General features: G+C 37.1%; 1 protein-coding gene, 1 long non-coding RNA gene and 1 other non-coding gene across 7 annotated transcripts; 2 read left to right on the top strand and 1 right to left on the bottom strand.

The window, feature by feature from the left end:
* Positions 1 to 65: 65 nt before the first annotated feature.
* LOC113462952 (uncharacterized) lies at positions 66 to 1,770 on the top strand. 3 transcript variants are annotated; one of them, XR_015971026.2, is made up of 4 exons: positions 66 to 203; positions 960 to 1,032; positions 1,273 to 1,308; positions 1,412 to 1,770. It is a non-coding gene; the product is annotated as an uncharacterized LOC113462952 (long non-coding RNA). The 3 variants fall into 3 exon arrangements; XR_015971027.2 differs by lacking the exon at positions 66 to 203 and adding an exon at positions 629 to 763; XR_015971025.2 differs by lacking the exon at positions 66 to 203 and adding an exon at positions 639 to 763 and having other exon boundaries at positions 951 to 1,032.
* A 3,454-nt stretch (positions 1,771 to 5,224) lies between these two features.
* On the bottom strand, positions 5,225 to 5,297 carry TRNAA-AGC (transfer RNA alanine (anticodon AGC)). The gene has a single exon. It is a non-coding gene; the product is annotated as a tRNA-Ala (tRNA).
* Positions 5,298 to 5,338: 41 nt separating this feature from the next.
* On the top strand, positions 5,339 to 21,566 carry ARPC4 (binding protein). 3 transcript variants are annotated; one of them, XM_008796377.6, is made up of 9 exons: positions 5,339 to 5,419; positions 5,694 to 5,759; positions 7,214 to 7,266; positions 8,041 to 8,068; positions 12,875 to 12,949; positions 16,297 to 16,401; positions 19,865 to 19,954; positions 20,962 to 21,090; positions 21,256 to 21,566. In XM_008796377.6, exons 1-8 carry the CDS (start codon positions 5,417 to 5,419, stop codon positions 21,049 to 21,051), a joined length of 510 nt encoding a protein of 169 aa, XP_008794599.1. In that variant the 5' UTR covers positions 5,339 to 5,416; the 3' UTR covers positions 21,052 to 21,090; positions 21,256 to 21,566. The 3 variants fall into 3 exon arrangements, with proteins under 3 accessions (XP_008794599.1, XP_008794601.1, XP_008794600.1); XM_008796379.6 differs by lacking the exon at positions 5,339 to 5,419 and adding an exon at positions 5,427 to 5,553; XM_008796378.6 differs by lacking the exon at positions 5,339 to 5,419 and adding an exon at positions 5,472 to 5,610.
* The last annotated feature ends 895 nt before the right edge of the window (positions 21,567 to 22,461 follow it).

The following is a 22,461-nucleotide window of genomic DNA, read 5'->3' on the forward strand; positions in this document are numbered from 1 at the left end:
AGCTGAGTTTTTGTTATATTTGAAATCCCTGCAGTTTGTCTACATCTGCTTGCCTTGGTCCATCTGATCAGGTTTCACCTTCAGCAAGAAGCACAACAAGATGGTTAAGATGCCTCACTGATGGTGGTAAAGTTTTTGGTGGTTGTACCAAGTCACCTGCGTTCAAATCCCCCATTCTTCATGGTTTTGGAGGGTTAGGCTAGGTATCTCTGGGAGGGCAACATCCTGTTGGGTGTTCGAAGCTTGTGTTTTCTCTTGTTATGTTTTATTTTTTCCTGAAGCATGCATCTCTCTGATAAAGATTTTTTTTTGAAGCACATGTGCTACAAACACTTGCACCCATCAGAAGACATGTCTATTAAATAAATGTAATGCAAGTTAGATTCAGTTGTGATGTTATTTTGTGTTGGCAATATATGGTTGGAGATCAAATAGAATCAGAAGTCATAAATTGTTGGATACTTGAGTATGAGTAAAAAGATTCCAGTTCAATGGCAACTAAGAATTGAAAGGCAATATAAGCCATTCTTTTCAACTAATTTATGGTATCTGGCTTGCCAATTGCTTTTATGTCATTGCAATTACATATAATTAGTATTTAGATACTGGAGACCTTACCTTTCTCTCCTGCTCTCCCTCCCTTACCCTTGACTAGCTCCAGCCAAATCCCTACCACCTCCAGCTACTGACTTCTTATGGACAGAGCAAACAAATGGCTAGGAACTTGTGAGAAGGAAAGTTGGCTTGGAGAAATATAAACCTGGTGTGGTCATTTTCCTACACACTTTTATGCTCATCCATGTTTTAATTTAATATAATAAACCTTGGATTAATTACTTTTTCCTTGTATTATTACTGACAAGTATAAATCAATTATTTATACACATAGAGCATCATTTAAAAGTCATAGTTTAATTATAGCTGAATCATGCTTCCTTATCAAATGTTAGCATCTACAGGATTCAGGATGAGAGCAGGTATAATGCTGGAAGAGTCGGCCACTCAAAAGGATGATGGTTACAAAAGTTCCAGGTAATTATTGCCAGAAATTCCTCTGTTGTCCAGCTGATTCAGATTTCTTTTTCTCATGCGAACATGCTAACTAGATTTTTGGCTTACCTATTTTTGACAATCTGGTGAGCAAATATGCCTTTTCTATATGATGGGATGAGAAGAATTTCTTTTGACAAACAGTACATCTTCTACTTATTTTGTTTGATGAATTATTGTGGTGTTGACTTGTCAATGTTCACTTTGGTTCTATTTTTGAAGAGTGCGACAGAGGAAGAGGCAAAAGGACAATACCAGGTGGCTGTTACATTTAAGCTTCAATATTCTTTTTTTTTCTCTTTTCTTCTCGCATCTTCTTTGAAACTGTTAAACAGTTACTTATCAGCCATGTTTGTTGCAGGATCAGAACTTTACTGCTTCAGAAAGGGAAGCTATGTGTGGGTCCAAACCTAGCACAAAAGGAAGCAACAGTATTAACAGGAATGGCTATCATGCACATGGAAATGGAAATGGCTTCAGGACTCCTACATGATGGCGAGTTTTTGTTAGTAGATGTAACTGCTGTCCTTTTCTGAGGATCGCCACGGCTAGTTGTTACTATTGGGTTGTTAGCCTTCTTGTATGTAAACGATGTTAAGTTGAACTGATTTCTCTGTATGTTGTATTGGTTAAGTTTGAAAATATGTTTCCTCGTGTTTCTCAAGAACAAGCTGCTAAGTTTAAACTAGATTAACTTATTGAAGAGAAAATTTTGAATAACATATTTGCCAAGATAATTCTTTTGTAGTATGAGGCATTTGTTAGCATCTGTCTCTCAAACTACTTCCTTGATATCATGAGAGACAAAATTTTGTGCTTGAGTTTCTCGATCATCTCATTCAAATCAGAATTGGCTTGACAAATATTTCTCATTGATTTGTGTTGATTTTTGCAATTGAAAGCTCGAGTTCATTGTGACCATCTAGTGTATTGCCTTGCAACTATAAGATTGGAGTCTGAAATGGCGGAGATGTTTTAACTGTATGGCAAATTAACCTGGACCTCAATCTTTGGCTCATATCCAGCCATTGGAAAAAAATCTAAATGGTAAGAGTTGACATTAGAATGAATGATGTAACATTAGTCCACTTTGGATTTCAGCATGATTAAAGCCTGATCCATGTTTGCATTAGAATAAAAGAGATGAAGCAGGGAAGAAAATCCAGCTAATGTATATGCCTTGCAACCTGAAAGTTGGAGCTGGAAATGATTGAGATGGTTTAATCGTATGGCAATTAAACCTCAATCTTTGGCTCATATTCAGCCATTGAGAAAAATCTAAATGGTAAGAGCTAATTTCAGAATGAATAAGGTCAGGTGAGTCCATTTTGGATTTCAACATGATTAAAGACTAATCCATGTATCAAGTCGAAAGAAACAAAGGAAAAAGCAAGGAGAAAAAATCAAGCTTGACCTGGTTCTATTCGAACTGGGTGTCAGATCAAGTAAGAAAAGCAGCCCAAAAGAGACGCAAAACTTTGAATGACAGCCAACAGCTTTCATGAATATAATGGCAGCCTTGCTTCCAAATCTTTACCTGAAATGCATGACACTGGATATATTAAAAATCATACATAATACGGATTTCACATCTAATCTGAGAAATTGGTTTGAGCCAAATGGTACACTATTTCAGTAAACTTTGTCACAAATTCTCTCTTCAGATTAATAACTATCATTTTTACATTATCAAGTCAAAAACTAGCATATCCAGGTTTTCGATTACACAGCATAATGGTAGTTACATAATTTTTGACTATATGCCAAAATTTGATAGTAATTAAAAAACCAAATTGGCTAGAATTCATCCTCTCAAAAATCTTTAAGGTCTTTAATCACATCCAAACTTTTTTGTAAATTGGATTGGAGCTGCCTATTTCCTGACTACTTATTTCTAGCAGACTTAGCACCTCCAAGGTGAGGCCTTGAACCTGCTTGTCAAGTCCAGCTCCCTTGCTCCAGCGCATGACCTAAGTTCCTTAACAAATGACATGGGGATCTAGGCAACTTCTATTAGCCTTCCTTACCGTCTCAGGCATTTCCTCGAATAATTACATTACTTGTCATTGGCTACTATGATCAGCGTGCAGGCCGGTGACATTATGAACATGAAATCAAGTTGGGAGGTTGGGATGAGGCCATGAGTTGGCCGTGTATCCTCCAATGAGAGGGAATGGACGGTGCTAGCGTCCCATGGTAGGCTCGTGTGACTTGTGAGTGTACGAGCATGTCACTAGTGTGGACAGTCAGAAAGAAGATAGGGTGAAAATTTGGTAGCATGGATCCTGATGTCTTGATCTTAAAGAACTTTCACTACTGTGCTATCGCTTTCCTGAAAGAAGAGGGGGCAGGCGTGCCGGATCTATATTTTTATGCTGCAACTATAGATGAACTCACTAGAAACTAGGTAACTAAAGTTAAAGTAGGAAAATTAAAGATAAACATGATGATGAATTAAAGATAAAGGTAAAGATAACAATAAGTTGTTTGAGTGGCAAAAAGGTTCTCTTCTATAGGTTATATTTCACTATTTATATACACGGCAAGCGGTACTCATTTTCCGTGTCGACAGCTATTCACATCAAGCCTATACTTCTCTAATAGTTCCAATAATTGGCCCCAATTGTTCTCCACTCTCTACGTTTTAGGAACCGCTAGATCTCGTGCCATCTGCTAGACCAATAAGGGGCTCCCATAAATCATCATACCTGGTTAGCCTTAAAGCTTGCCATAGCTAGCCTTCATTCGGCTTGCCCCTAATAGTTGTTTAACTTATCCTGATAGATGTTATTCTTACTTAGTCTATGAAGTGACAAATCTTGTGCTAAGCCATCTTCAATCTTATGCAGTCTATTTTTTTTAATTAGTGCTCAGACTGCGGCCTTTAAGTTATCTTTATAGTTTAGGATGTTTGGCTCAAGGCTCCTCATTATTATATTATCTTGGTCTTGCCATGTGGTTAAAATATGTACGTATCATTCGAGTGCCATCATTAGCTAAATGCTACATAAACACTATGCAATCATCGCCAATATTTTTATTGGAGTCCATCGAATTAGCCATCAAATTATGATCTCTTTGACTTGTTGTCATTAAGGTTATAATTAAAATCAAGGGACTAGCAAAGGAGAGGGATGATCGATGTTGGCATTTAGAGTGCAAGAAGGGGAAGAAAAGAACAATGGTGAGATAGAAAAGACAATACAACAAAGTGGATAAGGAGAGAGAGGTAGTGGAGTTTGCAGACCAATTCAGTGAATACCAACAGCTAATGATGGTCGAACCGAGCTGATCGGTTTGAGAAGGGTCTTTTATTGGCTTTAATAACTTCGACATGCATCATGCTATTGCTTTAATGATCAGGAATTTATAAAGAGCACCAAGCAAATCTTTTTGTAAAAAGAATTCCTTCTCTATTTATAAGTCAAGGGAAAAAAAAGATATCCTAGATGTCCAAAAGAAAATACGAGACAAAATAAATTAAGAAAAAAAAAAAATCTCTTTTGGAGATGCGGGGTTTCGATCCCCGTACCTCAGACTGCGGCCTTTAAGTTATCTTTATAGTTTAGGATGTTTGGCTCAAGGCTTCTCATTATTATATTATCTTGGTCTTGCCATGTGGTTAAAATATGTACGTATCATTCGAGTGCCATCATTAGCTAAATACTACATAAACACTATGCAATCATCGCCAATATTTTTATTGGAGTCCATCGAATTAGCCATCAAATTATGATCTCTTTGACTTGTTGTCATTAAGGTTATAATTAAAATCAAGGGACTAGCATAGGAGAGGGATGATCGATGTTGGCATTTAGAGTGCAAGAAGGGGAAGAAAAGAACAATGGTGAGATGGAAAAGACAATACAACAAAGTGGATAAGGAGAGAGAGGTAGTGGAGTTTGCAACAGACCAATTCAGTGAATACCAACAGCTAATGATGGTCGAACCGAGCTGATCGGTTTGAGAAGGGTCTTTTATTGGCTTTAATAACTTCGACATGCATCATGCTATTGCTTTAATGATCAGGAATTTATAAAGAGCACCAAGCAAATCTTTTTGTAAAAAGAATTCCTTCTCTATTTATAAGTCAAGGGAAAAAAAAAAAAAGGTATCCTTGATGTCCAAAAGAGAATACGAGACAAAATAAATTTTAAAAAAAAAATATCTCTTTTGGAGATGCGGGGTATCGATCCCCGTACCTCTCGCATGCTAAGCGAGCGCTCTACCATCTGAGCTACATCCCCTGGTTGCATGCAGGCACATTAGAATATTAATATATATATATCTGCTCAGGCTACTCGCCAGCCCTCAACCTGGAGGCACCGAGCGGTGTAACCGATCCGCCGCTACTGCAGCTCGGAGGATGGTAAGCCGAATCCGCTCACCTCTCTTCCTCCCCCGTCGAAACTCTCCCCTTCTCACCCAAATGGCTCTAATCTTCTCCCTTCTCACTTTAGCCTTCTTCTCCCCAGTCGATCGGAAGCGCCTTCTCTATATCCGGCATGCTTTGATCCAAATTCCCAGCTTCTTGATCTCTTTTCGTAGATAAAATTCTCAGTATACCAATTGTCGAATTGAAATTAGTAATCTCATTGCCCTTTTTGTTGATTTTTTAAACATTTTTGTAACGTAATTTGCAGGCGAACACGCTTCGATTGTATCTGACGTGCATCCGGAACACCCTGGAGGCTGCAATGTGCCTGCAGGTATTCCACTCCACATATTCTTCATTTCTTGATTAAAAAAATTACTTTTTTATGCTGAAAATAATGTGATCCCTTAGTTTGTAGAGGGAATTGTTGAATATAGCTTCACCTTAGTTTGTAGTCTTGTAGTTGGGACTTGCAAAGGTTCATGAATTCACAATTTTGGCAAAATTTGAAAAGAATATTTTCGGGAATTAAGTATTGTTGGCTTAAATGAGTTTAGGAGTCGAAGATAAAAGAATTATAAATGAGCATAGATGTGATTTATGGGGCATTTGGAGTTATAATCTATAACTGTTGTTTGCTTGGTGAAGGGATTGTACTTTCTTGGCACATCCTTGTGTATTTTTAATAAATTCAATATGTTGTCGAAGATAAGGAAATCAGGGATATAAAAATGGAACATTGATGACGATCACACAACGGATGCAGAAGGAGAGGGGTTTGACCTCGATGTTAATGTTAGGGGAGAAGCTGATTCCCTATGTGAGTCTAGAATGTAAAGTTTGAGAGTTTTGGTCATAGAGTGAGATAGGGGTTTGGATGGAGATAGGAGAGGGTGAGGCGGGTGAAAGTTGTACCAGAGATTTTCTGGTGCTTGGTGGGCATGCTGAGCTTTATGAGGTGATGATTCTTAATAAGTGCATAAATTATTGGTATAGATGATGGTCTTTTCTTGAATTACCTATCACAGGAACCAAGATGCTTTTTTTGGTTAACAAAATACGAAAATAAATGAAATAAGGGATGACAAGAAGGAGGGACAAAATAAAGGCACACAATGCAAAATTTAGTGGTATTTGTCAAAGGAGGGGATGGCACTGAGAAAGATGATCAGTGGAGAGGAGGGTAGATAAATGGATGATAAAAGGAAGGCTTATGGTTGAATTATGCTTAAGAAACCAAACTAAAAGATGAAAACAACCGTGTACGGGGACTAGTTGCTGAATGGGGTTAAAGCATTTGTGTCCAAAGAGGTTCTCTTGTTATTTGGAGGTTTTATTGACTTGTCAAATCAGGAGACAAGCTGAACGAATATTTTTTTAAGCGCGAGTTCTCACACTTGATAGCTCTTTGTCAAAATAGACAACTTCAGATTGTGCAGAAATATTCCATGGTTTTTTTTGGAAAGACAACATTCTGAAATATTTGCAAATATGTAGGATGATTGGAGTGCCCCCTTCATATAGGGAGACATTAGAAAATATCATGTTACTCTGTTTGCTAATGATAGAAAAAGCAGGAAGCATCAAGCATAGAAATTTAAAATGACTGCCGTATGTTTCTAACTTTTAAGTGTGCTCTGTGCGTGTTCCTATAGTCTATTTTGATGCCTAAACCTAATCAGAAAACTGATTCCATTACTAAAAAAGTTTGCGGAATAACTTCCTCTTGTTGTTTCATCCAATGCATATAATTATCATTAATTATGTATTTGGTTGGTTCTGTTATAGAATTTCCCTTGTCAAGAAGTTGAAAGACACAACAAGCCAGAGGTTGAACTAAAGTAAGTTTTGATTGCTCTGGAATTTTGTACGATTTTTTTTTCTTCTCTTTGCTTCTTTTGCCTCTAAATGGATGTATTTCTTTGATGAATTCATGTTTTTTACTCTACATTTCAAAAGACCAGATTGAATCTGCAGAAAATTAATGACAAGGGCAAAAAAGTGTTTTGTATTACCTAATGATGAAATTGTTGTTTTCATGGCTATACATTTTTGTTGTTGGTTAAGCTTGAACTTGGCTAGGAATTCAGCAGACAGGTTGGTTTTGGCTAAAATTTGGCACTATCGGGCTAAGATAAGTTTGAGAGATGGCCCTGAAACTCTGGCAAACTATGGTTCATACCTTTATATGTAAAGATCAATCCATTACTAATGGGACAAGGCTTGTTGGTTAAGATTTGCATCACTTTATATGTAACACATCATCTTGATCTTTGCTTGAATGTTCTGAAAGGTTTGCATTGTTTTTGAGCCGCATGGATTTATTCTGCATCTTATTTATAAGCCAAAAAAAGAGGAAATCATGCATGCAGCATTTTGATCAAATATTTGTTTGATGGAAGTCATGGGTCTAATACTTTATTTCCTCTTTTATCCTCCTCATTTATAAATTTTATTTTGAGATCATGCATCTTTTTCTAATCTTGATGATCTGCTTCTTGAACTAGGATTGAATGATTGATCATTCACATGCCATGGTAGTGAATGTGCTCTGGGACTTGTTTCATTTCTGAACTAAATTCTGAAGGGTCTGATCTTTCTTTTACTTTTTGCAGGACAAGCCCAGAACTTTTGTTGAATCCGGTAAGAATTTTGGTACATTATGAAAAAAAAAGACACATTATTTTAGAGCATTTGACATGGCTAGAATCATGGTGCACTGTCTCGGTACCGGACTCCGTACCGGTACCACACTAGTACAGTGTTGGTACGGTATGAAATTTTACACTCGGTACGCTATCCATACCGGATACCGATATTGAACCGGTACGGTATACTCTGTACTGCTCGGTTCGGGTTGGTACGCTGTACCATGGCCAGAATTCTTATATATGTGCTATTCTTTTTTAGTTGTTTAATAGAAAAAAAACTTCCTTGTTTCTAGAATGTTGTGAAATATTTTGCCTACCAATAATTCTTTTGGTATGGCACTTTATGTACTGTTTGTCAACTCTGACATAGACTATTTCATGATCTCATTATAGAATCCTGATCATTTCAGGTCAGTTATCAAAATCACAACTTGCACTGTTTTGTATTCCTCACCATCTTCCTGCTTTAACATGAAAACTTTGTGTGTTCTCCTTTACAAGTGCTAGTTGAATTTCTTTTTTTTGCTCTTCTCTTTCTTGCTTCATTCTTTGTAAAGAATGGACCTTTTTAGAATGGTCTAAGAAGGATGGCCAGTTCAATTATCTATATTATGTAGTGATCACAAAGGTTTTGATATTATATTATTCTGCTTAGACTGCATTTTTCAACTCTATGCCACTCATGAGGTCATATGCCAACCTTAGCTTAGCTGGTTGGTATCTCCCTTCTCTTGGGAAAGGTCTAGGGTTTGAACCCTAGTGGTGGCATGCCCAAAATATTCCTCAAAAGAAAAGTTTGGTCAGATGATTAGCTTATGTCCAATTTAGTTCTGTTGCTCATTGTTAGAATCAATCATATTTGATGAATCACCAAAAAGCATGGTGCTTCACAGAAGAGAGCAGATTCAAATTAAGTGTCAATTGTTTGATTGACATTATTTGTTAGATGTTCTGTTTTTTCTGACATGTCTTCAGAATTGCAGTTTTTGACTTTTAAAAATTCCTTGTTAACTTGAACTTATTTATCAGTGGTGGTTTTGCAAAGGTTGTGCATCTCACCAGGGGTTCAACAAGGTTAGAATTGCTGCTCGGGTTGCATACCCATCTTTGCACGTCTACGTAGGAGTATAATTATGTCATTTTGGTCACATAATGCTGTGGTATTTTCTTTAAAGTCAACATATACGAGGATATAGTGCGATGCAAGTTCAAGTCCTGTGCACTATGTTGTACTGTACCAACATGTGGTCCAGGCCAGCACGCTGTGGGCATGAGCACAGTGGCATTCACAGTATATAAGTAGCTTTTTTTCTTTTTGTATTTGGATTACTTCAAACTTCTTCATAATAGAGTCAAGAGCTGTTTCATTTAGCTTAGCAAAAGTAAAAGGTGGACATTTATTTTAATCCCTATGTGCTGATGAAGTCGCGGAATCACCTTTGGTTGTATGTAAATTAGAAAGTTCTGGGGATAATGTCATGATTAATAATTGTGGACAAGCGCTGCGTCACTGGCGTCACTATCTATTACCTCAAGAGTTCGTATTATATTCTGATCATGAAGCTTTGAGGTACTTGAATTCTCAGAAACGATTGAGTTCACGACACGGAAAGTGGGCTGAATTTCTTCAAGAATACACCTTCGTGTTATGTCATAAAGCAGGAATTGACAACAAGGCAGCTGATGCCCTAAGCCGACGTGTCGCACTACTTTTGTCAGTAAGCATCAAGGTTACTGGATTTGATCGTATGATTGCCGATTATGCAACTTGTCCAGACTTCGCTGAGATCTATGCTAGTGTGTTAGAAAGTCACACCAGGGACAATAGTGATTACCTTGTGGTTGATGCATTTCTGTTCCGAGGAAACAAGCTATGTATCCCTCAAACATCCCTTAGAGATTTTCTTGTTTGGGAACTTCATGCGGGAGGAATAGCTGGCCATTTTGGTAGAAATAAGACCATTGATATGGTCGAACAAAGATTTTATTGGCCTAGCTTAAAACGGGATGTTGCAAAAATTGTTAGTCAGTGTCGTACCTGTCATCTATCCAAACAGCGCAAACAAAACACTGGCTTATATACACCCCTTCCTGTCCCAGATCGTCCTTGGCAGGATATTAGTATGGATTTTGTGCTAGGATTGCCAAAGACTAGAAGTAAGCATGATTCCATTCTCGTGGTAGTGGATCGGTTCTCTAAGATGGCACATTTTCTACCCACTTCCAAGACTTCTGATGCCTCCAAAGTTGCGAGGATTATCTTTGATGAGGTCGTTAGGCTCCACGGGCTTCCAGCCTCGATAGTGACTGATAGAGATGTCAAATTTGTTAGTTATTTTTGGAAGACCCTATGGAACTTTATGGGTACTAAGCTTAAATATTCCACAGCCTATCACCCTCAGACAGACGGGCAAACTGAGGTGGTCAACCGCAGTCTAGGAACCCTTCTACGATGTTTAGTAGGTGACCACCCAGGTAATTGGGATCTTCTTCTATCCATAGCTGAATTCGCCTACAATAGCTCTGTAAACAGGACCACTGGCTTGAGCCCTTTTGAAATTGTCTTAGGTTATGTACCGCGAAAACCTGTTGATCTTATCCCAGTAGCCCCTAACAATAGAATCTCTGAGACCGCTGAATCCTTTGCGCAACACATGCAAAATTTACATAAAGAAATTAAGAAGAAAATTGAAATCAACAATGCGAGATATAAAACGGCCGTTGACTTACGTCGACGTTATCAAGAATTTCGAGCAGGTGATGATGTAATGATCAGAATCAGACCTGAACGGTTTCCACCAGGAGCCGTTAGGAAATTGCACGCCCGAAGTATGGGTCCATACAAAATTCTGAAACGGGTTGGATCTAATGCATATGTGGTGGATATTCCAAGTGATTTTGGGATTAATCCAGTTTTTAATGTAGAAGACTTAGTTGCCTACCGAGGTCCGACAACTATTCCTACTGACCCATTCAATGAGCCTGACACTGACCTCACATCCAACTTTGAGACCCTATTTCCTGCTCCTGCCTTGCCTCCTGTACCTATTTCTCCGCAGATCACAGACACAGTGGAACAGATTTTGGACGATCAGATTGTCAGTACACAGAATGGTGGATATCAGCGATATCTGGTCAGGTGGCATGGTCGACCTCCGTCAGATGATACTTGGATTAGCAGAGATGAGCTTCAGCGACTAGCTTCAGACCTGTTGGAGCATTACCAGACCTCCGTTTCGCCAGAGGCGAACTCCTCTCAGCTGAGGGGAGTTGGTGGGGACACAGACCACCGTTTCCAGCATGTGTATAGGCGTCGCCGGCGTGCATAGCACTTTGGCTGCCATAGTTTTATTTCTTATGTATTTTGGTTTATTTATTATGTATTTTCGTCCTTGTTAGTTGTTGACTTGTTATGACTGTATTTAGCTATGTTGTGGGGATCATGGGTAGTTATATGATGTTTTGTGGGAATCATGGGCAGTTACAAAGAGGGCTATATATGAGACCCTCATGTCTATTGTTGTGGTTAGAATATTTGGATTAAAGAATGGACTTTGTTCTGGCATCTGGTGGACTCCAGACTCCTCCCTCCTCCTTCCCCTTCTGAATTTCTTTTTTTTAATCAGCTGTCCCCCATCAGTTTTGGCTTACAAGTTTGAATATATGGATATCCCCTGTTCCCAACTACAGGTTTAGAATGTGTGGCAGTACACATCATATGTCTGACATATCTATTTATTTAATTTTAATTTCTAACACATCTTAATAATCGAGCCATATATATGTTGTGGGATTAAGTTATAGAAATTCATCATAAACTTAATGTTACCATATGAGAGCTTGCTGGTTGTTGGGGGCATCAATGTCATTTTACCCATGAAGTGCTTCCCATGCAAATGTGAAATGAGGACCACATATACTAAATAGATCTGGATGACCTTTTTCTATTTTGTTTGATACCTTCTTTCCCTCTCTTCTAGTTCTTTATTGTATTCTTTTTTCATGTCTTTCTTTATTATTTTTCCAATGAAGGTTTTGATTGAGATACATAATTGATGATTGTTTTAGGCCTTGAATCTGAATAATCTATCATCTGTAACACTGTTTGAGACACAGTATCACGGTAAATAGCTTTCATTATGAAACGTATGCAGCCTTTTGTGAGTTTTAAGGGAACATTGATGGCTGATGCCATTTAGTCTAGTCTATCTTGTGATGGATGTTATAGAGCTCACATAAATGTCATCGAATGGTTTAAGTTCGATATTATGCTCACAGCATTTAATGCAATATGACATTAGTCTATCATGTAGAGGAGATAATGAACCCATGAGATGGTGTTTGTCCATTTGGAACAGTATGATGGAGGATGATGATATATCAGATATTTTCTGAAGAACAGATCGCTAAAAGATGCCCTAAAATTGACTAAATCCTTTCTCTTTTTTCAACACTAGCTTATTCAATGTGCTCGAGATGCTGGTTTGCCCTCTTTAACTGTTCTTGGTTCCTTTTTCTTTATCACTACTAGTTTTAGGCAAAGCTTGTGTTTCTACTTAATGTTTTTTCGTTCTTCGATTTTCTTCATGTTCTTTATTTGCTAGATAATAAAAGCAAGGTTCTCCAAGAACCGAGTTGTATTGGTAAGAGAATGCAACATCTGCAGCAGTAATGGAATCTGATATCTCGGATCCTTGAACCTTTGAAAATCTAGTCCAAGCTATTCATGCTAGAGATAAAGATTCTAAAATGTGCAATCATTTATGAAGTACTCATTTTTTTGTGCTTTCTACTGCAGGTCTTGATATGTCGTAATGAGGCTGAAAAGTGTTTGATAGAGACATCCATCAATTCTATTCGTATAAGCATGAAGGTAATGAAGATAATGGGTATCCTGTGAGTCACTTTTACTTATTGATTTTCTATTTTGTGCTCTAAAGCAAAGATATTGCTTCAATTTTGCATGGACATTAATGCTGGTGTTTAAGTCAAAAACCATTATATGATTATTTGGATCTCAAAGGAAAATTGAGATAGATAGCTATGATCATTTACACCTATTTTTACATCAATCTTATGTAACGCAATTGCAATGACTAAATAGGTTTCAATTTTATTATTCAATATCACAATAAATGAGCTTACATTGCATAAAAGAATGTCTCTTTGCTATTCTTTGAAGAAGATAAGAGTGGAAATTTGTTGCAATTTTAAGGGGTGTAAGAGTGATTTGGCCAAGGCAAAGAGGAAAGAGATGAAAACAAAGAGAAGTACTACAAAAGATAGAAGGCAATGGAGAAACAAAAGGAAGATTAGGAGAAGAAATAGAAGGAAAGAAAGGGTGAGGGACAGGTGAAAGAATAATATATTGAGGATTATATGTGAAGTTTAGTCTCACATGGAATAATTAGTGAGAGGTCGATGACTTCACATAGATGATGGGGCCCAAAACTTAATAGCTTAAGCTTTTAAACTGTATTGGGTTCTGATTTGTATATCAAGGCCTTCCCTTGGTTGGACTTGGGATTCCCTGTTTCTCCCCAACTAGTGGTGTCAGCGCTGATGGTCGACAATCCCAGGCAATCTCTAGAACCTGTAAAGATACTCAAATTGGTAGCTTTTTGGAAGAACGGTAACATGCTAGCTGGTAAAGCTAAGTCGTGGTGGCCGTGGTGTGTCGAGTATGTGTGGCAAGTGGACCCATTGGAGTAAGGCACTGACTTTTAGCATAGGTTCAACCGTTCAAGCATGGTTCTTAGAAAAAAAGTGGACCCTAGAGAAATGACTGTGGAAAAAGTTGAGGAGTATGTATGAGGGAAAATTTATGCCAAATAAGATTTTTTGTCAAAGGCAGTTGTACATTTTGAGGATGCAGAGGGGAGCTTCATTGCAAGAGCTCTGTTGCCAAATAAGAACACATGTTAGCTCGTTAGCAACGGTTGAGGTCGTGATCAAAGGTGATGAGAAAGCAGCCATATTGCTTAGCTTGATGCCTGATTCATCGGATGATCTGACCATCAACTTCAGAGGTGAAATGGTTTTTAACATGGATTTTGTGGTGTTGGTATTGCTTACTGACAAGGCTCGATGGAAGAGTTGTAAGGTGGGTTCTTCAAGTACCATGTTGGTAGCAATAGGAAGATCACTAGAGATAGGATTTGGTAGTGCACAGTCAAGATCCAAGTCTAGAGATAAGGGCAGAGTGCAGTGTTATCGCTATAAGGAGTTTGACCCAGGCTCGTTTTGATTTGGGACTGACTCAGGTGGCTGAACCATCGGGATTCCTAACTGCTCTGATTCGATACGCTTTGAACTATCCAGTTCGGGATGGTTCGACAGGCCTTGGGTGGTACATTGGATTTATGGGGTCCACGTAATTGGTCATCCAACCAATAACCCTTCATTCTCAATTTTCTCCCTTAAATATGGAAGAGCCTTTTCTATTCTTTATCTTTGTTGAAAAAAAGATTTGAGGATGAATCGTATTCCTTCTATGACAATAAGTCACTGCGTCTATTTGAACTACAATGAAGGTGCTATTGCTGCTCTATAATTAGATTTTCAAAAGAAATAATATTTCTAACTCTTTTTTCTTTGTAATAACTCCTGCTTTTCTTGTATTTCATCCGACATTGGGATGATAATTTGTCCTAATCAACTAAACTCATAGCATAATTTCAGCAAATTTGAGAACTTTAGTTTTGGATTTGAACTAATAAATGTGATCATAAGATTGATCTGGACTATTGTTAGAATTAAACTTTTCTCTGTAGTTGATATTTGTATGTATGTGAGCTCACTTTTATGACTTTTTCTCTAAGAAATAGAAATTGTTGGTCCATGCATAAGCTAGGGGGCTCCCATTGCTTAATTGATAAACACATGCCTAATTGAAAAATCATGAGACATCTTAAAAATTCGTCAAACAACTAACTTGTGTCATGTGCCGAATCTTGGTTTATATAAATGCAAAAGTACGTTAAGTTACAATTAAATGAATGGAAAATAAGTACTATCCTTCACTTGCTAAACTCATTATTATAGAAGATGCCCAAATTAAGCCAAAAGGTCTTCTAATTTGTCATCATGTTTAGGTTACAAGCTTCTATGTTTGTTTCTCTCATCTTCCAGCTCACCTATCTTAGAAGAGACAAATAGTTGATAATACTGTCTTCATCTAGACATGATGAAAGATCAGTCCTTGTTTTGCAAAGTCGCGTAATCAATCATACTTCAAAATATTTTGGTTTGGTTAGAGAAAAAATAGATCCCATACAGATGCTCTATGCTACCAGCTCATCTATCAGTGATTTAGCAAAAAGGTCAAATACATATCCAAGAATTAGAAATTTATGTTTTTTTTTATACTGGTGCCTACTTTTACTCCAGTTCCATGCATTATATCTCAATAGTGAATGGGAATGAGAAGGAAACAGTAATATGTATGTTCATGTACTCTTGGAGGGTTCTATAGATGACTGACTGCACTTATCATAATCCACCATTAGATAGGGCTGCATATCATGCTGTTGCTTGCTTGCAGGCTTAGATTGTGTCAGTAATCCTTGTGTACCTCTCATTACTTTGTCAATGCTGCTCTGTTTGTTGTGTTAGCATAGGACTATACTCGTCTTGCTTGTTATCAGTCATCTTGAACAACTTGTCTGTTAGCATGCAAGCCCAAGTGCTTTATGTAACTAACCTTGAACTCTATGTGATGCACCTACCTGCGGACATGACTGATTGTGCTAATATATTCATGAACAGAACCTGTTAGGCTGTTACTATATGTCTTGTTGAGGCATGTGCACATACAGTAAAAGATCTAATTATCTGACCATATTCTGATTGTGATATGAATTGTCCTAAATTCTTCTTAAGATGCAAATTAGGGTCATATGGTTTTGACATAGGCTTACTGTTAAGGTAGTTAAATTGCCTTAAAATCTTTTCTATTGCAACAGATTTGTTTAAAGTTATTCCTTCGTATAGTCGAATTAATATCATTCCTAAGATTACATTTTCTTCTCCAAGGTTTGTCATTTCAAAACTGTTTGGCATGTTGAATTTTATATCATTTACTATACTTGGGTTGGTTCTGAAAAAAAAAAAAATCATCTATGCAGGCAGAAAATGACACATTTGTGTACAAGCACATAAGATTGCACACAATCTTGCAAACATACACTATATGTTCATGTGTCTCTGTTTCCTGTACAGGTAAAGCAGGCGGATGAGCTTGAGAACATACTTGCCAAGAAATTCCTTAGATTTTTATCAATGAGGGCAGAGGCATTCCAAGTTTTGAGAAGAAAGCCAGTGCAGGTATTCTTTTTATGTTAGTTCGCTTTAAGATAAAACTTGAATATGCTCAATTACATTAGTTGCATAATTGTTCTCTGTAAAAGATGTTTACTGCTCTTTATAGTAATGTTTTATGAGGTTTCCAGTGTTATCTATCATTTTAAAATCCAGTGTTGTATATATTTTGTTATAATGTGATTAATATGGATATGGACATTTGTGTATGATATGACAAGATGTCGAAATGACTTCGTTTTGATTAAGCAACATGGATAGTGTATATATGCTCTTGCATATGCATGAACATTTATGGTAATTGTAATCTATCATGTACATGACTTCATTTTTTTGAGTCAAACCTAGTTTGAGTTCAAGAAATAATTCTGTTATTCAGAGTATCAATATGATAATATCATAATAGATCTCTTGCAAAATCACCATTTTGAGAGCTAAGGTATGTTATCTTTCTATTCGTGAAGAATAAGAGACGTTATCTTTCTACCATAAAAAAAGAACATTTCATAATAACAATATAATCATAAATCAATCATGCTCATATGCATAAATTATGCAAATTATATAAATATAGTTCACAATGTATAAACAAAATCATAAATCGTGCTAATTTTACAAAGTCATAAATTATTTGCTATTTTGCTATATTATAATTTATAATAATTCTCTCAGACTAAATGCTAAGGTCACTTTATACCCGTGACAGGGCCGTAATCAATATCATGCCAACTACTATAACCCGCTGGTGAGGGCTGTATGCCAAGCTACTATAATCTGCTGGCAGTGGCTGTATGCCAGGCTACTGTAACCTGCTGGTGAGAGCCATATGCCAAGCTACTATAACCCCCTGGCGAGAACCGTACATAGCTATTCGAGAGCCCATAGTCATTTCTTATTCTTAAGTTATATTTCTTTAAATCATATTGTCTTAAATCATACATCAATAAATCACTAAAAGACTATCAAGAGTTTGTAGCCCATAATTAAACCTTTAATAGTAGAATAATCATGAAATTATTTTTTTCATAACAAAATACAAATTTCATAAATATGGAGTTCTTAGTTTATAAATAGTGCGTAACGGTGAAATAAGTATGGAACCATTATTTCATAATAAATCATGAGTTTCATAATATCGTATGCTTGATCCTTGATTTTAAGAAAACATGATATCATCAACATGTAATACTATTTTCGTATTTTCATAATACCAAAAAATAAGTAAAAATTTGAAAATTAATAAGGAGTGTTAGGGTTACTTACCTCTTTCGCCTTAGACCTTCAAACTTCACTAATCGAACCTGTTAAACTTATAAAAGTAAGATTAATTTCTATTCGATAACTTTAATAGTATTAAAATAACAAAAAAAGGTGGCGGTTGGTCGAACATGCGATAGCCCGGTTAGGTCAGGTCTAAGCAACTTGATTAATGAATCATGAGGCACAGACTTGATTAGGACCAAGGTCATTTGACAGGGTTTATCAATAGTGGGTCTCATGGGCACTTAAAAAGGTTGGAGTGATCGATCCAGTAGGCGACCCAGGCATCATGGCAGATTAGAGCCCTTTGCAGGAGTCAACTCGGGTTCATAGATTAGGTCGACAAGACCCTATACTGGGATCTATAGGTCTCCTAAAAAGAGAAAGAGGGATGGGCTCTCTTTCCTCCTCCCTTCTTCTCTTCTCTTCTTTCTTTCTTTCTTTCTTTCTTTCTTTCTTTCTTGGTAAAATAGAGGAGGAAGGGGGAGTGGCTGGTGGCTGTAATCATGGTGGTCCGGCAAGGTGGTAGCCGGCAGTAGTGACGGCTGGCGACGGTGGTGACGGTCGACGACGGTGCCTGGCTGGCGAAAAAATTTAAGAAAAAGGTCCAAAAAATAGAAAAATTGTACCTTTGATTTTTGGCCATTGGTCGCTTACCGGCGGCCATGGATCCATCATGGAAGAGAGTAGGGAGGCCGTGGAACTCAACCGGAGGTCCGGCACCAAGAGGCAGCAGCATTGGTGGCCGGAGGGGAAGAAAAACTTGACCAAAATGGGAGAAAAATAGGGTATTTTCGGGTCGTGGAAAGAAGGAAAGAAGAAGAGGCGGTATCGCTGGTCGATTTTCAGCCGAGTTTTTGGCTGGTAGCCGCGATTCTGGGTTGTGGAAAGAAGAAGGAAAGGGGAAGAAGATCAGAGTGTTACCTTTGCTCCAGAGGCGTCTGCAACCTCGATTTCCGACGAGCACAATGACGGGCAATCACGATTTCGAAGCGAGAGAAGAGAGAGATGCGATCACCGTCTTGGAGGGCCTTAAAGGGGAGTAGGATTAGATAGATGATGTCTCTGAGTTCTAGATGAACTCGGATGGCCTTCGATCCCGCCGAAATCAGAAGAGGAAGCGGAGTCTTCTTCTCCTTCTTCTGCGTCCAACAGGGCACGCTCAGCCCCTAATGGGCCCTGGTCTCTGTGGGCCGGCCCACAAGCCTAATTTATGTGTGGGCTGGTCAATGGACCAGGCCCTCACATTTATCACCATTAAGGTGATCTCCAAAATCATAAAATAAATCTGAAATGTACACTGTACGACCAAAATCCTTTTATTTTGGTGTTGGACCATCATTACATTCAATATTTTATACCATTCATGGGATCAACCCTGGACTTGGCGTGTTTGTATTATATCACAACTTTGTCTTGACATCATAACATTGCACAATTGTGGCCGACTATCTTACTCTCATTTGCAGTTTTGTTCTATAGACTTGTTAAAAGTGATGACTTTAAAGAGTGAGTTAAATTGCCCACAAATAATCTCAACAGGGTACTCTTTTTTTTGTGTTGTGGATAATTCACAAATAATCTTATGAGTTAATGAATTTAGGTTACTCATCTACAAAATAGAAATTCTTTAAATGAAGAGTAGCCCCTTATTACCATATAAGTTGCAGGCACTTTGAAACTACCTTGTGATTCATGGCCCATCTCTACCTTATTGCCATAGAAATACTCACAGCTGGGCCTAATTTAAGGAATCCGACCACTTTTATCAATGTATAGGAGATCTTTCTTCCTTCCACAATCATTAGATTGAATTTTTTCCTGGTCTGTTTGATCCCTAAATATATGAATGAGAACAAATTTATTTTGCAGTTTAAGCGAATATTGTTTAGTATTTCAGCATGCTTCATGTGTGAAACATATGCAATGTCTTAATTTTTCATCATTTATGCAAGTTTGAAACTTGAAAATTGGAAATCCTGTGAACACTTTACTAGGGCTTTCTTTTTGAGAACATTTCAAAGCTTCTAGATTATTTCTTCACCCTTGTTTACTGTCCAACAGCTCATCAGAAATATTTTCTAGATTTCATTTAAGTTCTCCAGCTGCATATACTATTCAGTATTGATTTTCATAGATCTTTGATCTTATAGTTTTCTCCCCAAATAAAAATATATAACATGAGTATTCTTTGGGTGTTCTTTTACAGGGTTATGATATTAGTTTTCTTATAACAAACTATCATTGCGAGGATATGCACAAGCATAAACTAATAGATTTCATTGTGCAATTTATGGAGGTAAAATTTCTTTTGCTCATCATTGAAGTTCATTCCGCTGCATTGGCCCTTATGTGGAATGTTGTCCATCAAGTTTGAGATGATTTTATGTGGGACCTGTTGCATTGGAGAACTTAATATTTTTTCCTTTTTTGTTTTTAAAAGAAACATGGTTTTGATGGTTAAGGCTACGTAAAACATAATAGTACTATTAGGCATTGAATTGTTAAATACATGGTTCTCTGATTTCATCAATTTTACTTTTTACCAAATAACTGCTTATGAAAATAATATAGTTGGATTTTAATTATTGTACTTCCTTCTTTTATCAAAATTTGGTTGGTCTATCCTCCTTTCCAATAAAAAAATAATATAGTTCCTTATTGAGCCGTTAGATTCATATACGCACAACATATCAGCCAATAATATTGTCTAACAGAAGTTTGATACCATCTACAAGCAATGCATGATTTAGTGTATGAACCCTTGTTTAAAAGTGAAACCTTGCATGTTTGAAATATTTAAACAAGAAATTTGAATCATCTGAAAGAATCTTTCTTCTTCAATCAAACTATGCGAGCATGTTTAAGTTGATGAATGTAATCTGAACGAATTTTGTATAATATTTACTACCACAAGATTACTTAAAAGTTTTCATAAATAATAAAATAAATAACTTAACAATGATACAAAAAAAGCAAGGGGCAATTCCAGTCATCTGGATTTTATGTTACTCATATGTTCTCTAGTTGCTAGGGCTGAAAATGCTTCATTAACAACTTCATTTATGTTGTTTGAGTCAGATGATACAGGAGATCACTTGCACAAGCAAGGTAGACATTCTTGTGTTAGCTAGATATGCCCTGTACTTTTCACATCCTATGCCATCAACAGTTGACAATACAGTCATGTTGTTTAGATTATATGTATATGATCATGGTGTTTCTAGTAAGCATGACCCTTCTCGTTTGATTCAGCATGTCTTTCTTGTTTTGATGTTGTTCTGACCTCTAATTTTGTTGATATAGGACATTGACAAGGAAATCAGTGAGTTGAAACTATCAGTAAACACACGAGGACGTCTGGTGGCAACAGAGTTTCTGAAGCAATTCATTTGAACTGATATTGGGAACCACAGATATGTTGTGGTTTACAAGGTACCTGGTTGATCAAATACATAATCTTGCTAAATGTCAGAAACAAGCCAAGGCTATCTTTTGCTAATTCAAGAGGATTATCTTATAGTTACATGACATTCCTTCTGCCTGCCCATTATTTCCCATACAGATGCCTCATGATCTAACATCGTTCTATTACTGCAGGTCTTCTTTTAAGGTGTGCCACTTTGTTAAGTGGTACAGGTTCATGTTCAGCATTAAATTTCTACTTGGATTTGGCTTGGTTACCGAAGTCTTAGAGCCGAGAAAACCGGAGAAAAAAAAATTATTTATAGTGTGTGGCATTTGGACGGGATTTGCATCTGGAATGGCATGTTAGTGTAGTACCATGTAAAACTGTGTTCAACAGCCATGGTTTCGTACGAGATAATGCAATTCTTCTAAAAGGTCTTTTCTTGTATCAATCAAATTTCAGGTTCCTGAATGAATTGCCTGTTTGCTCCTGCTTATTTTCATCCTCCCATCTGTTCTAAATTCAAATAAAAGCTTCAAGTTATGCTTTGCACTCATCTTAAGTTTTCATGTGGATAATCTAGCTGGGCATCTAAACATATCTTAGCTCCATGCTTTTTTCAATCTTTAGATCAAACCGAAGTCACGGTTCCTCTAATACCATTCTCCATCAATAATCTTCAGGTAACAAGCAAAACATTAAGCCATGTCATGATGAAGATGAAAATTTTGGGGAAAAAAAAAATCTAGTGACATGATATTCTCTATCTACTGCTAAACCACATAACAATGATAATACCAATGTACATGAAATAAAATAATATTCTTTAAATTTTAAATAATTATTATTAAATCAAAGTGGAGAAGCCACCATGAGATGCCTTGTTTTATTTAGGATCTCCCAGATGTCTTCATTATTGCAGCTTGGTTAGCTATGGGAGCTTGAAATGATGCGAAGGCACCATTCTTTCGGTAAGAACATGAAATGAACAAAGCGGAGGAGGGAATACTGAGGAAAAGAAGTACAAAATTTGGCTGGTAAAGGGTATGTTTAGAAGGATGATGAGCAAACTCTTCATGTTTAAAGGAGAGCATGCATCTTGATGGAGCCAGACAAGATCGCTTAGTAAGATTGGCAGCTAACCAGATGAAGACTAATGACTTTCTCAGGGATCTGGATTTTCCAAATAGAAGAAATATTAGCTTCCGACTTACCATAGAAGTTCAGAAATTTATAAAATGAGTCGAGCACGAAAACTCCAGAGAAGGACCATCTCCATTTAGTTCTATCAGGTTCAGAATTAGGTTGAATAAAATGCAAAATCTCAACTAAATTCTAAAAACTCAGCTAGCTGATCTTCCTTCTTATGCTTTTTAAAACTCAATTCTTCATTGAAA

Source organism: Phoenix dactylifera, chromosome 11, assembly GCF_051530095.1.
Source record: "Phoenix dactylifera cultivar Ajwa chromosome 11, Ajwa_hap1_PhDact_Kaust_v1.1, whole genome shotgun sequence".
NCBI lineage: Eukaryota > Viridiplantae > Streptophyta > Magnoliopsida > Arecales > Arecaceae > Phoenix > Phoenix dactylifera.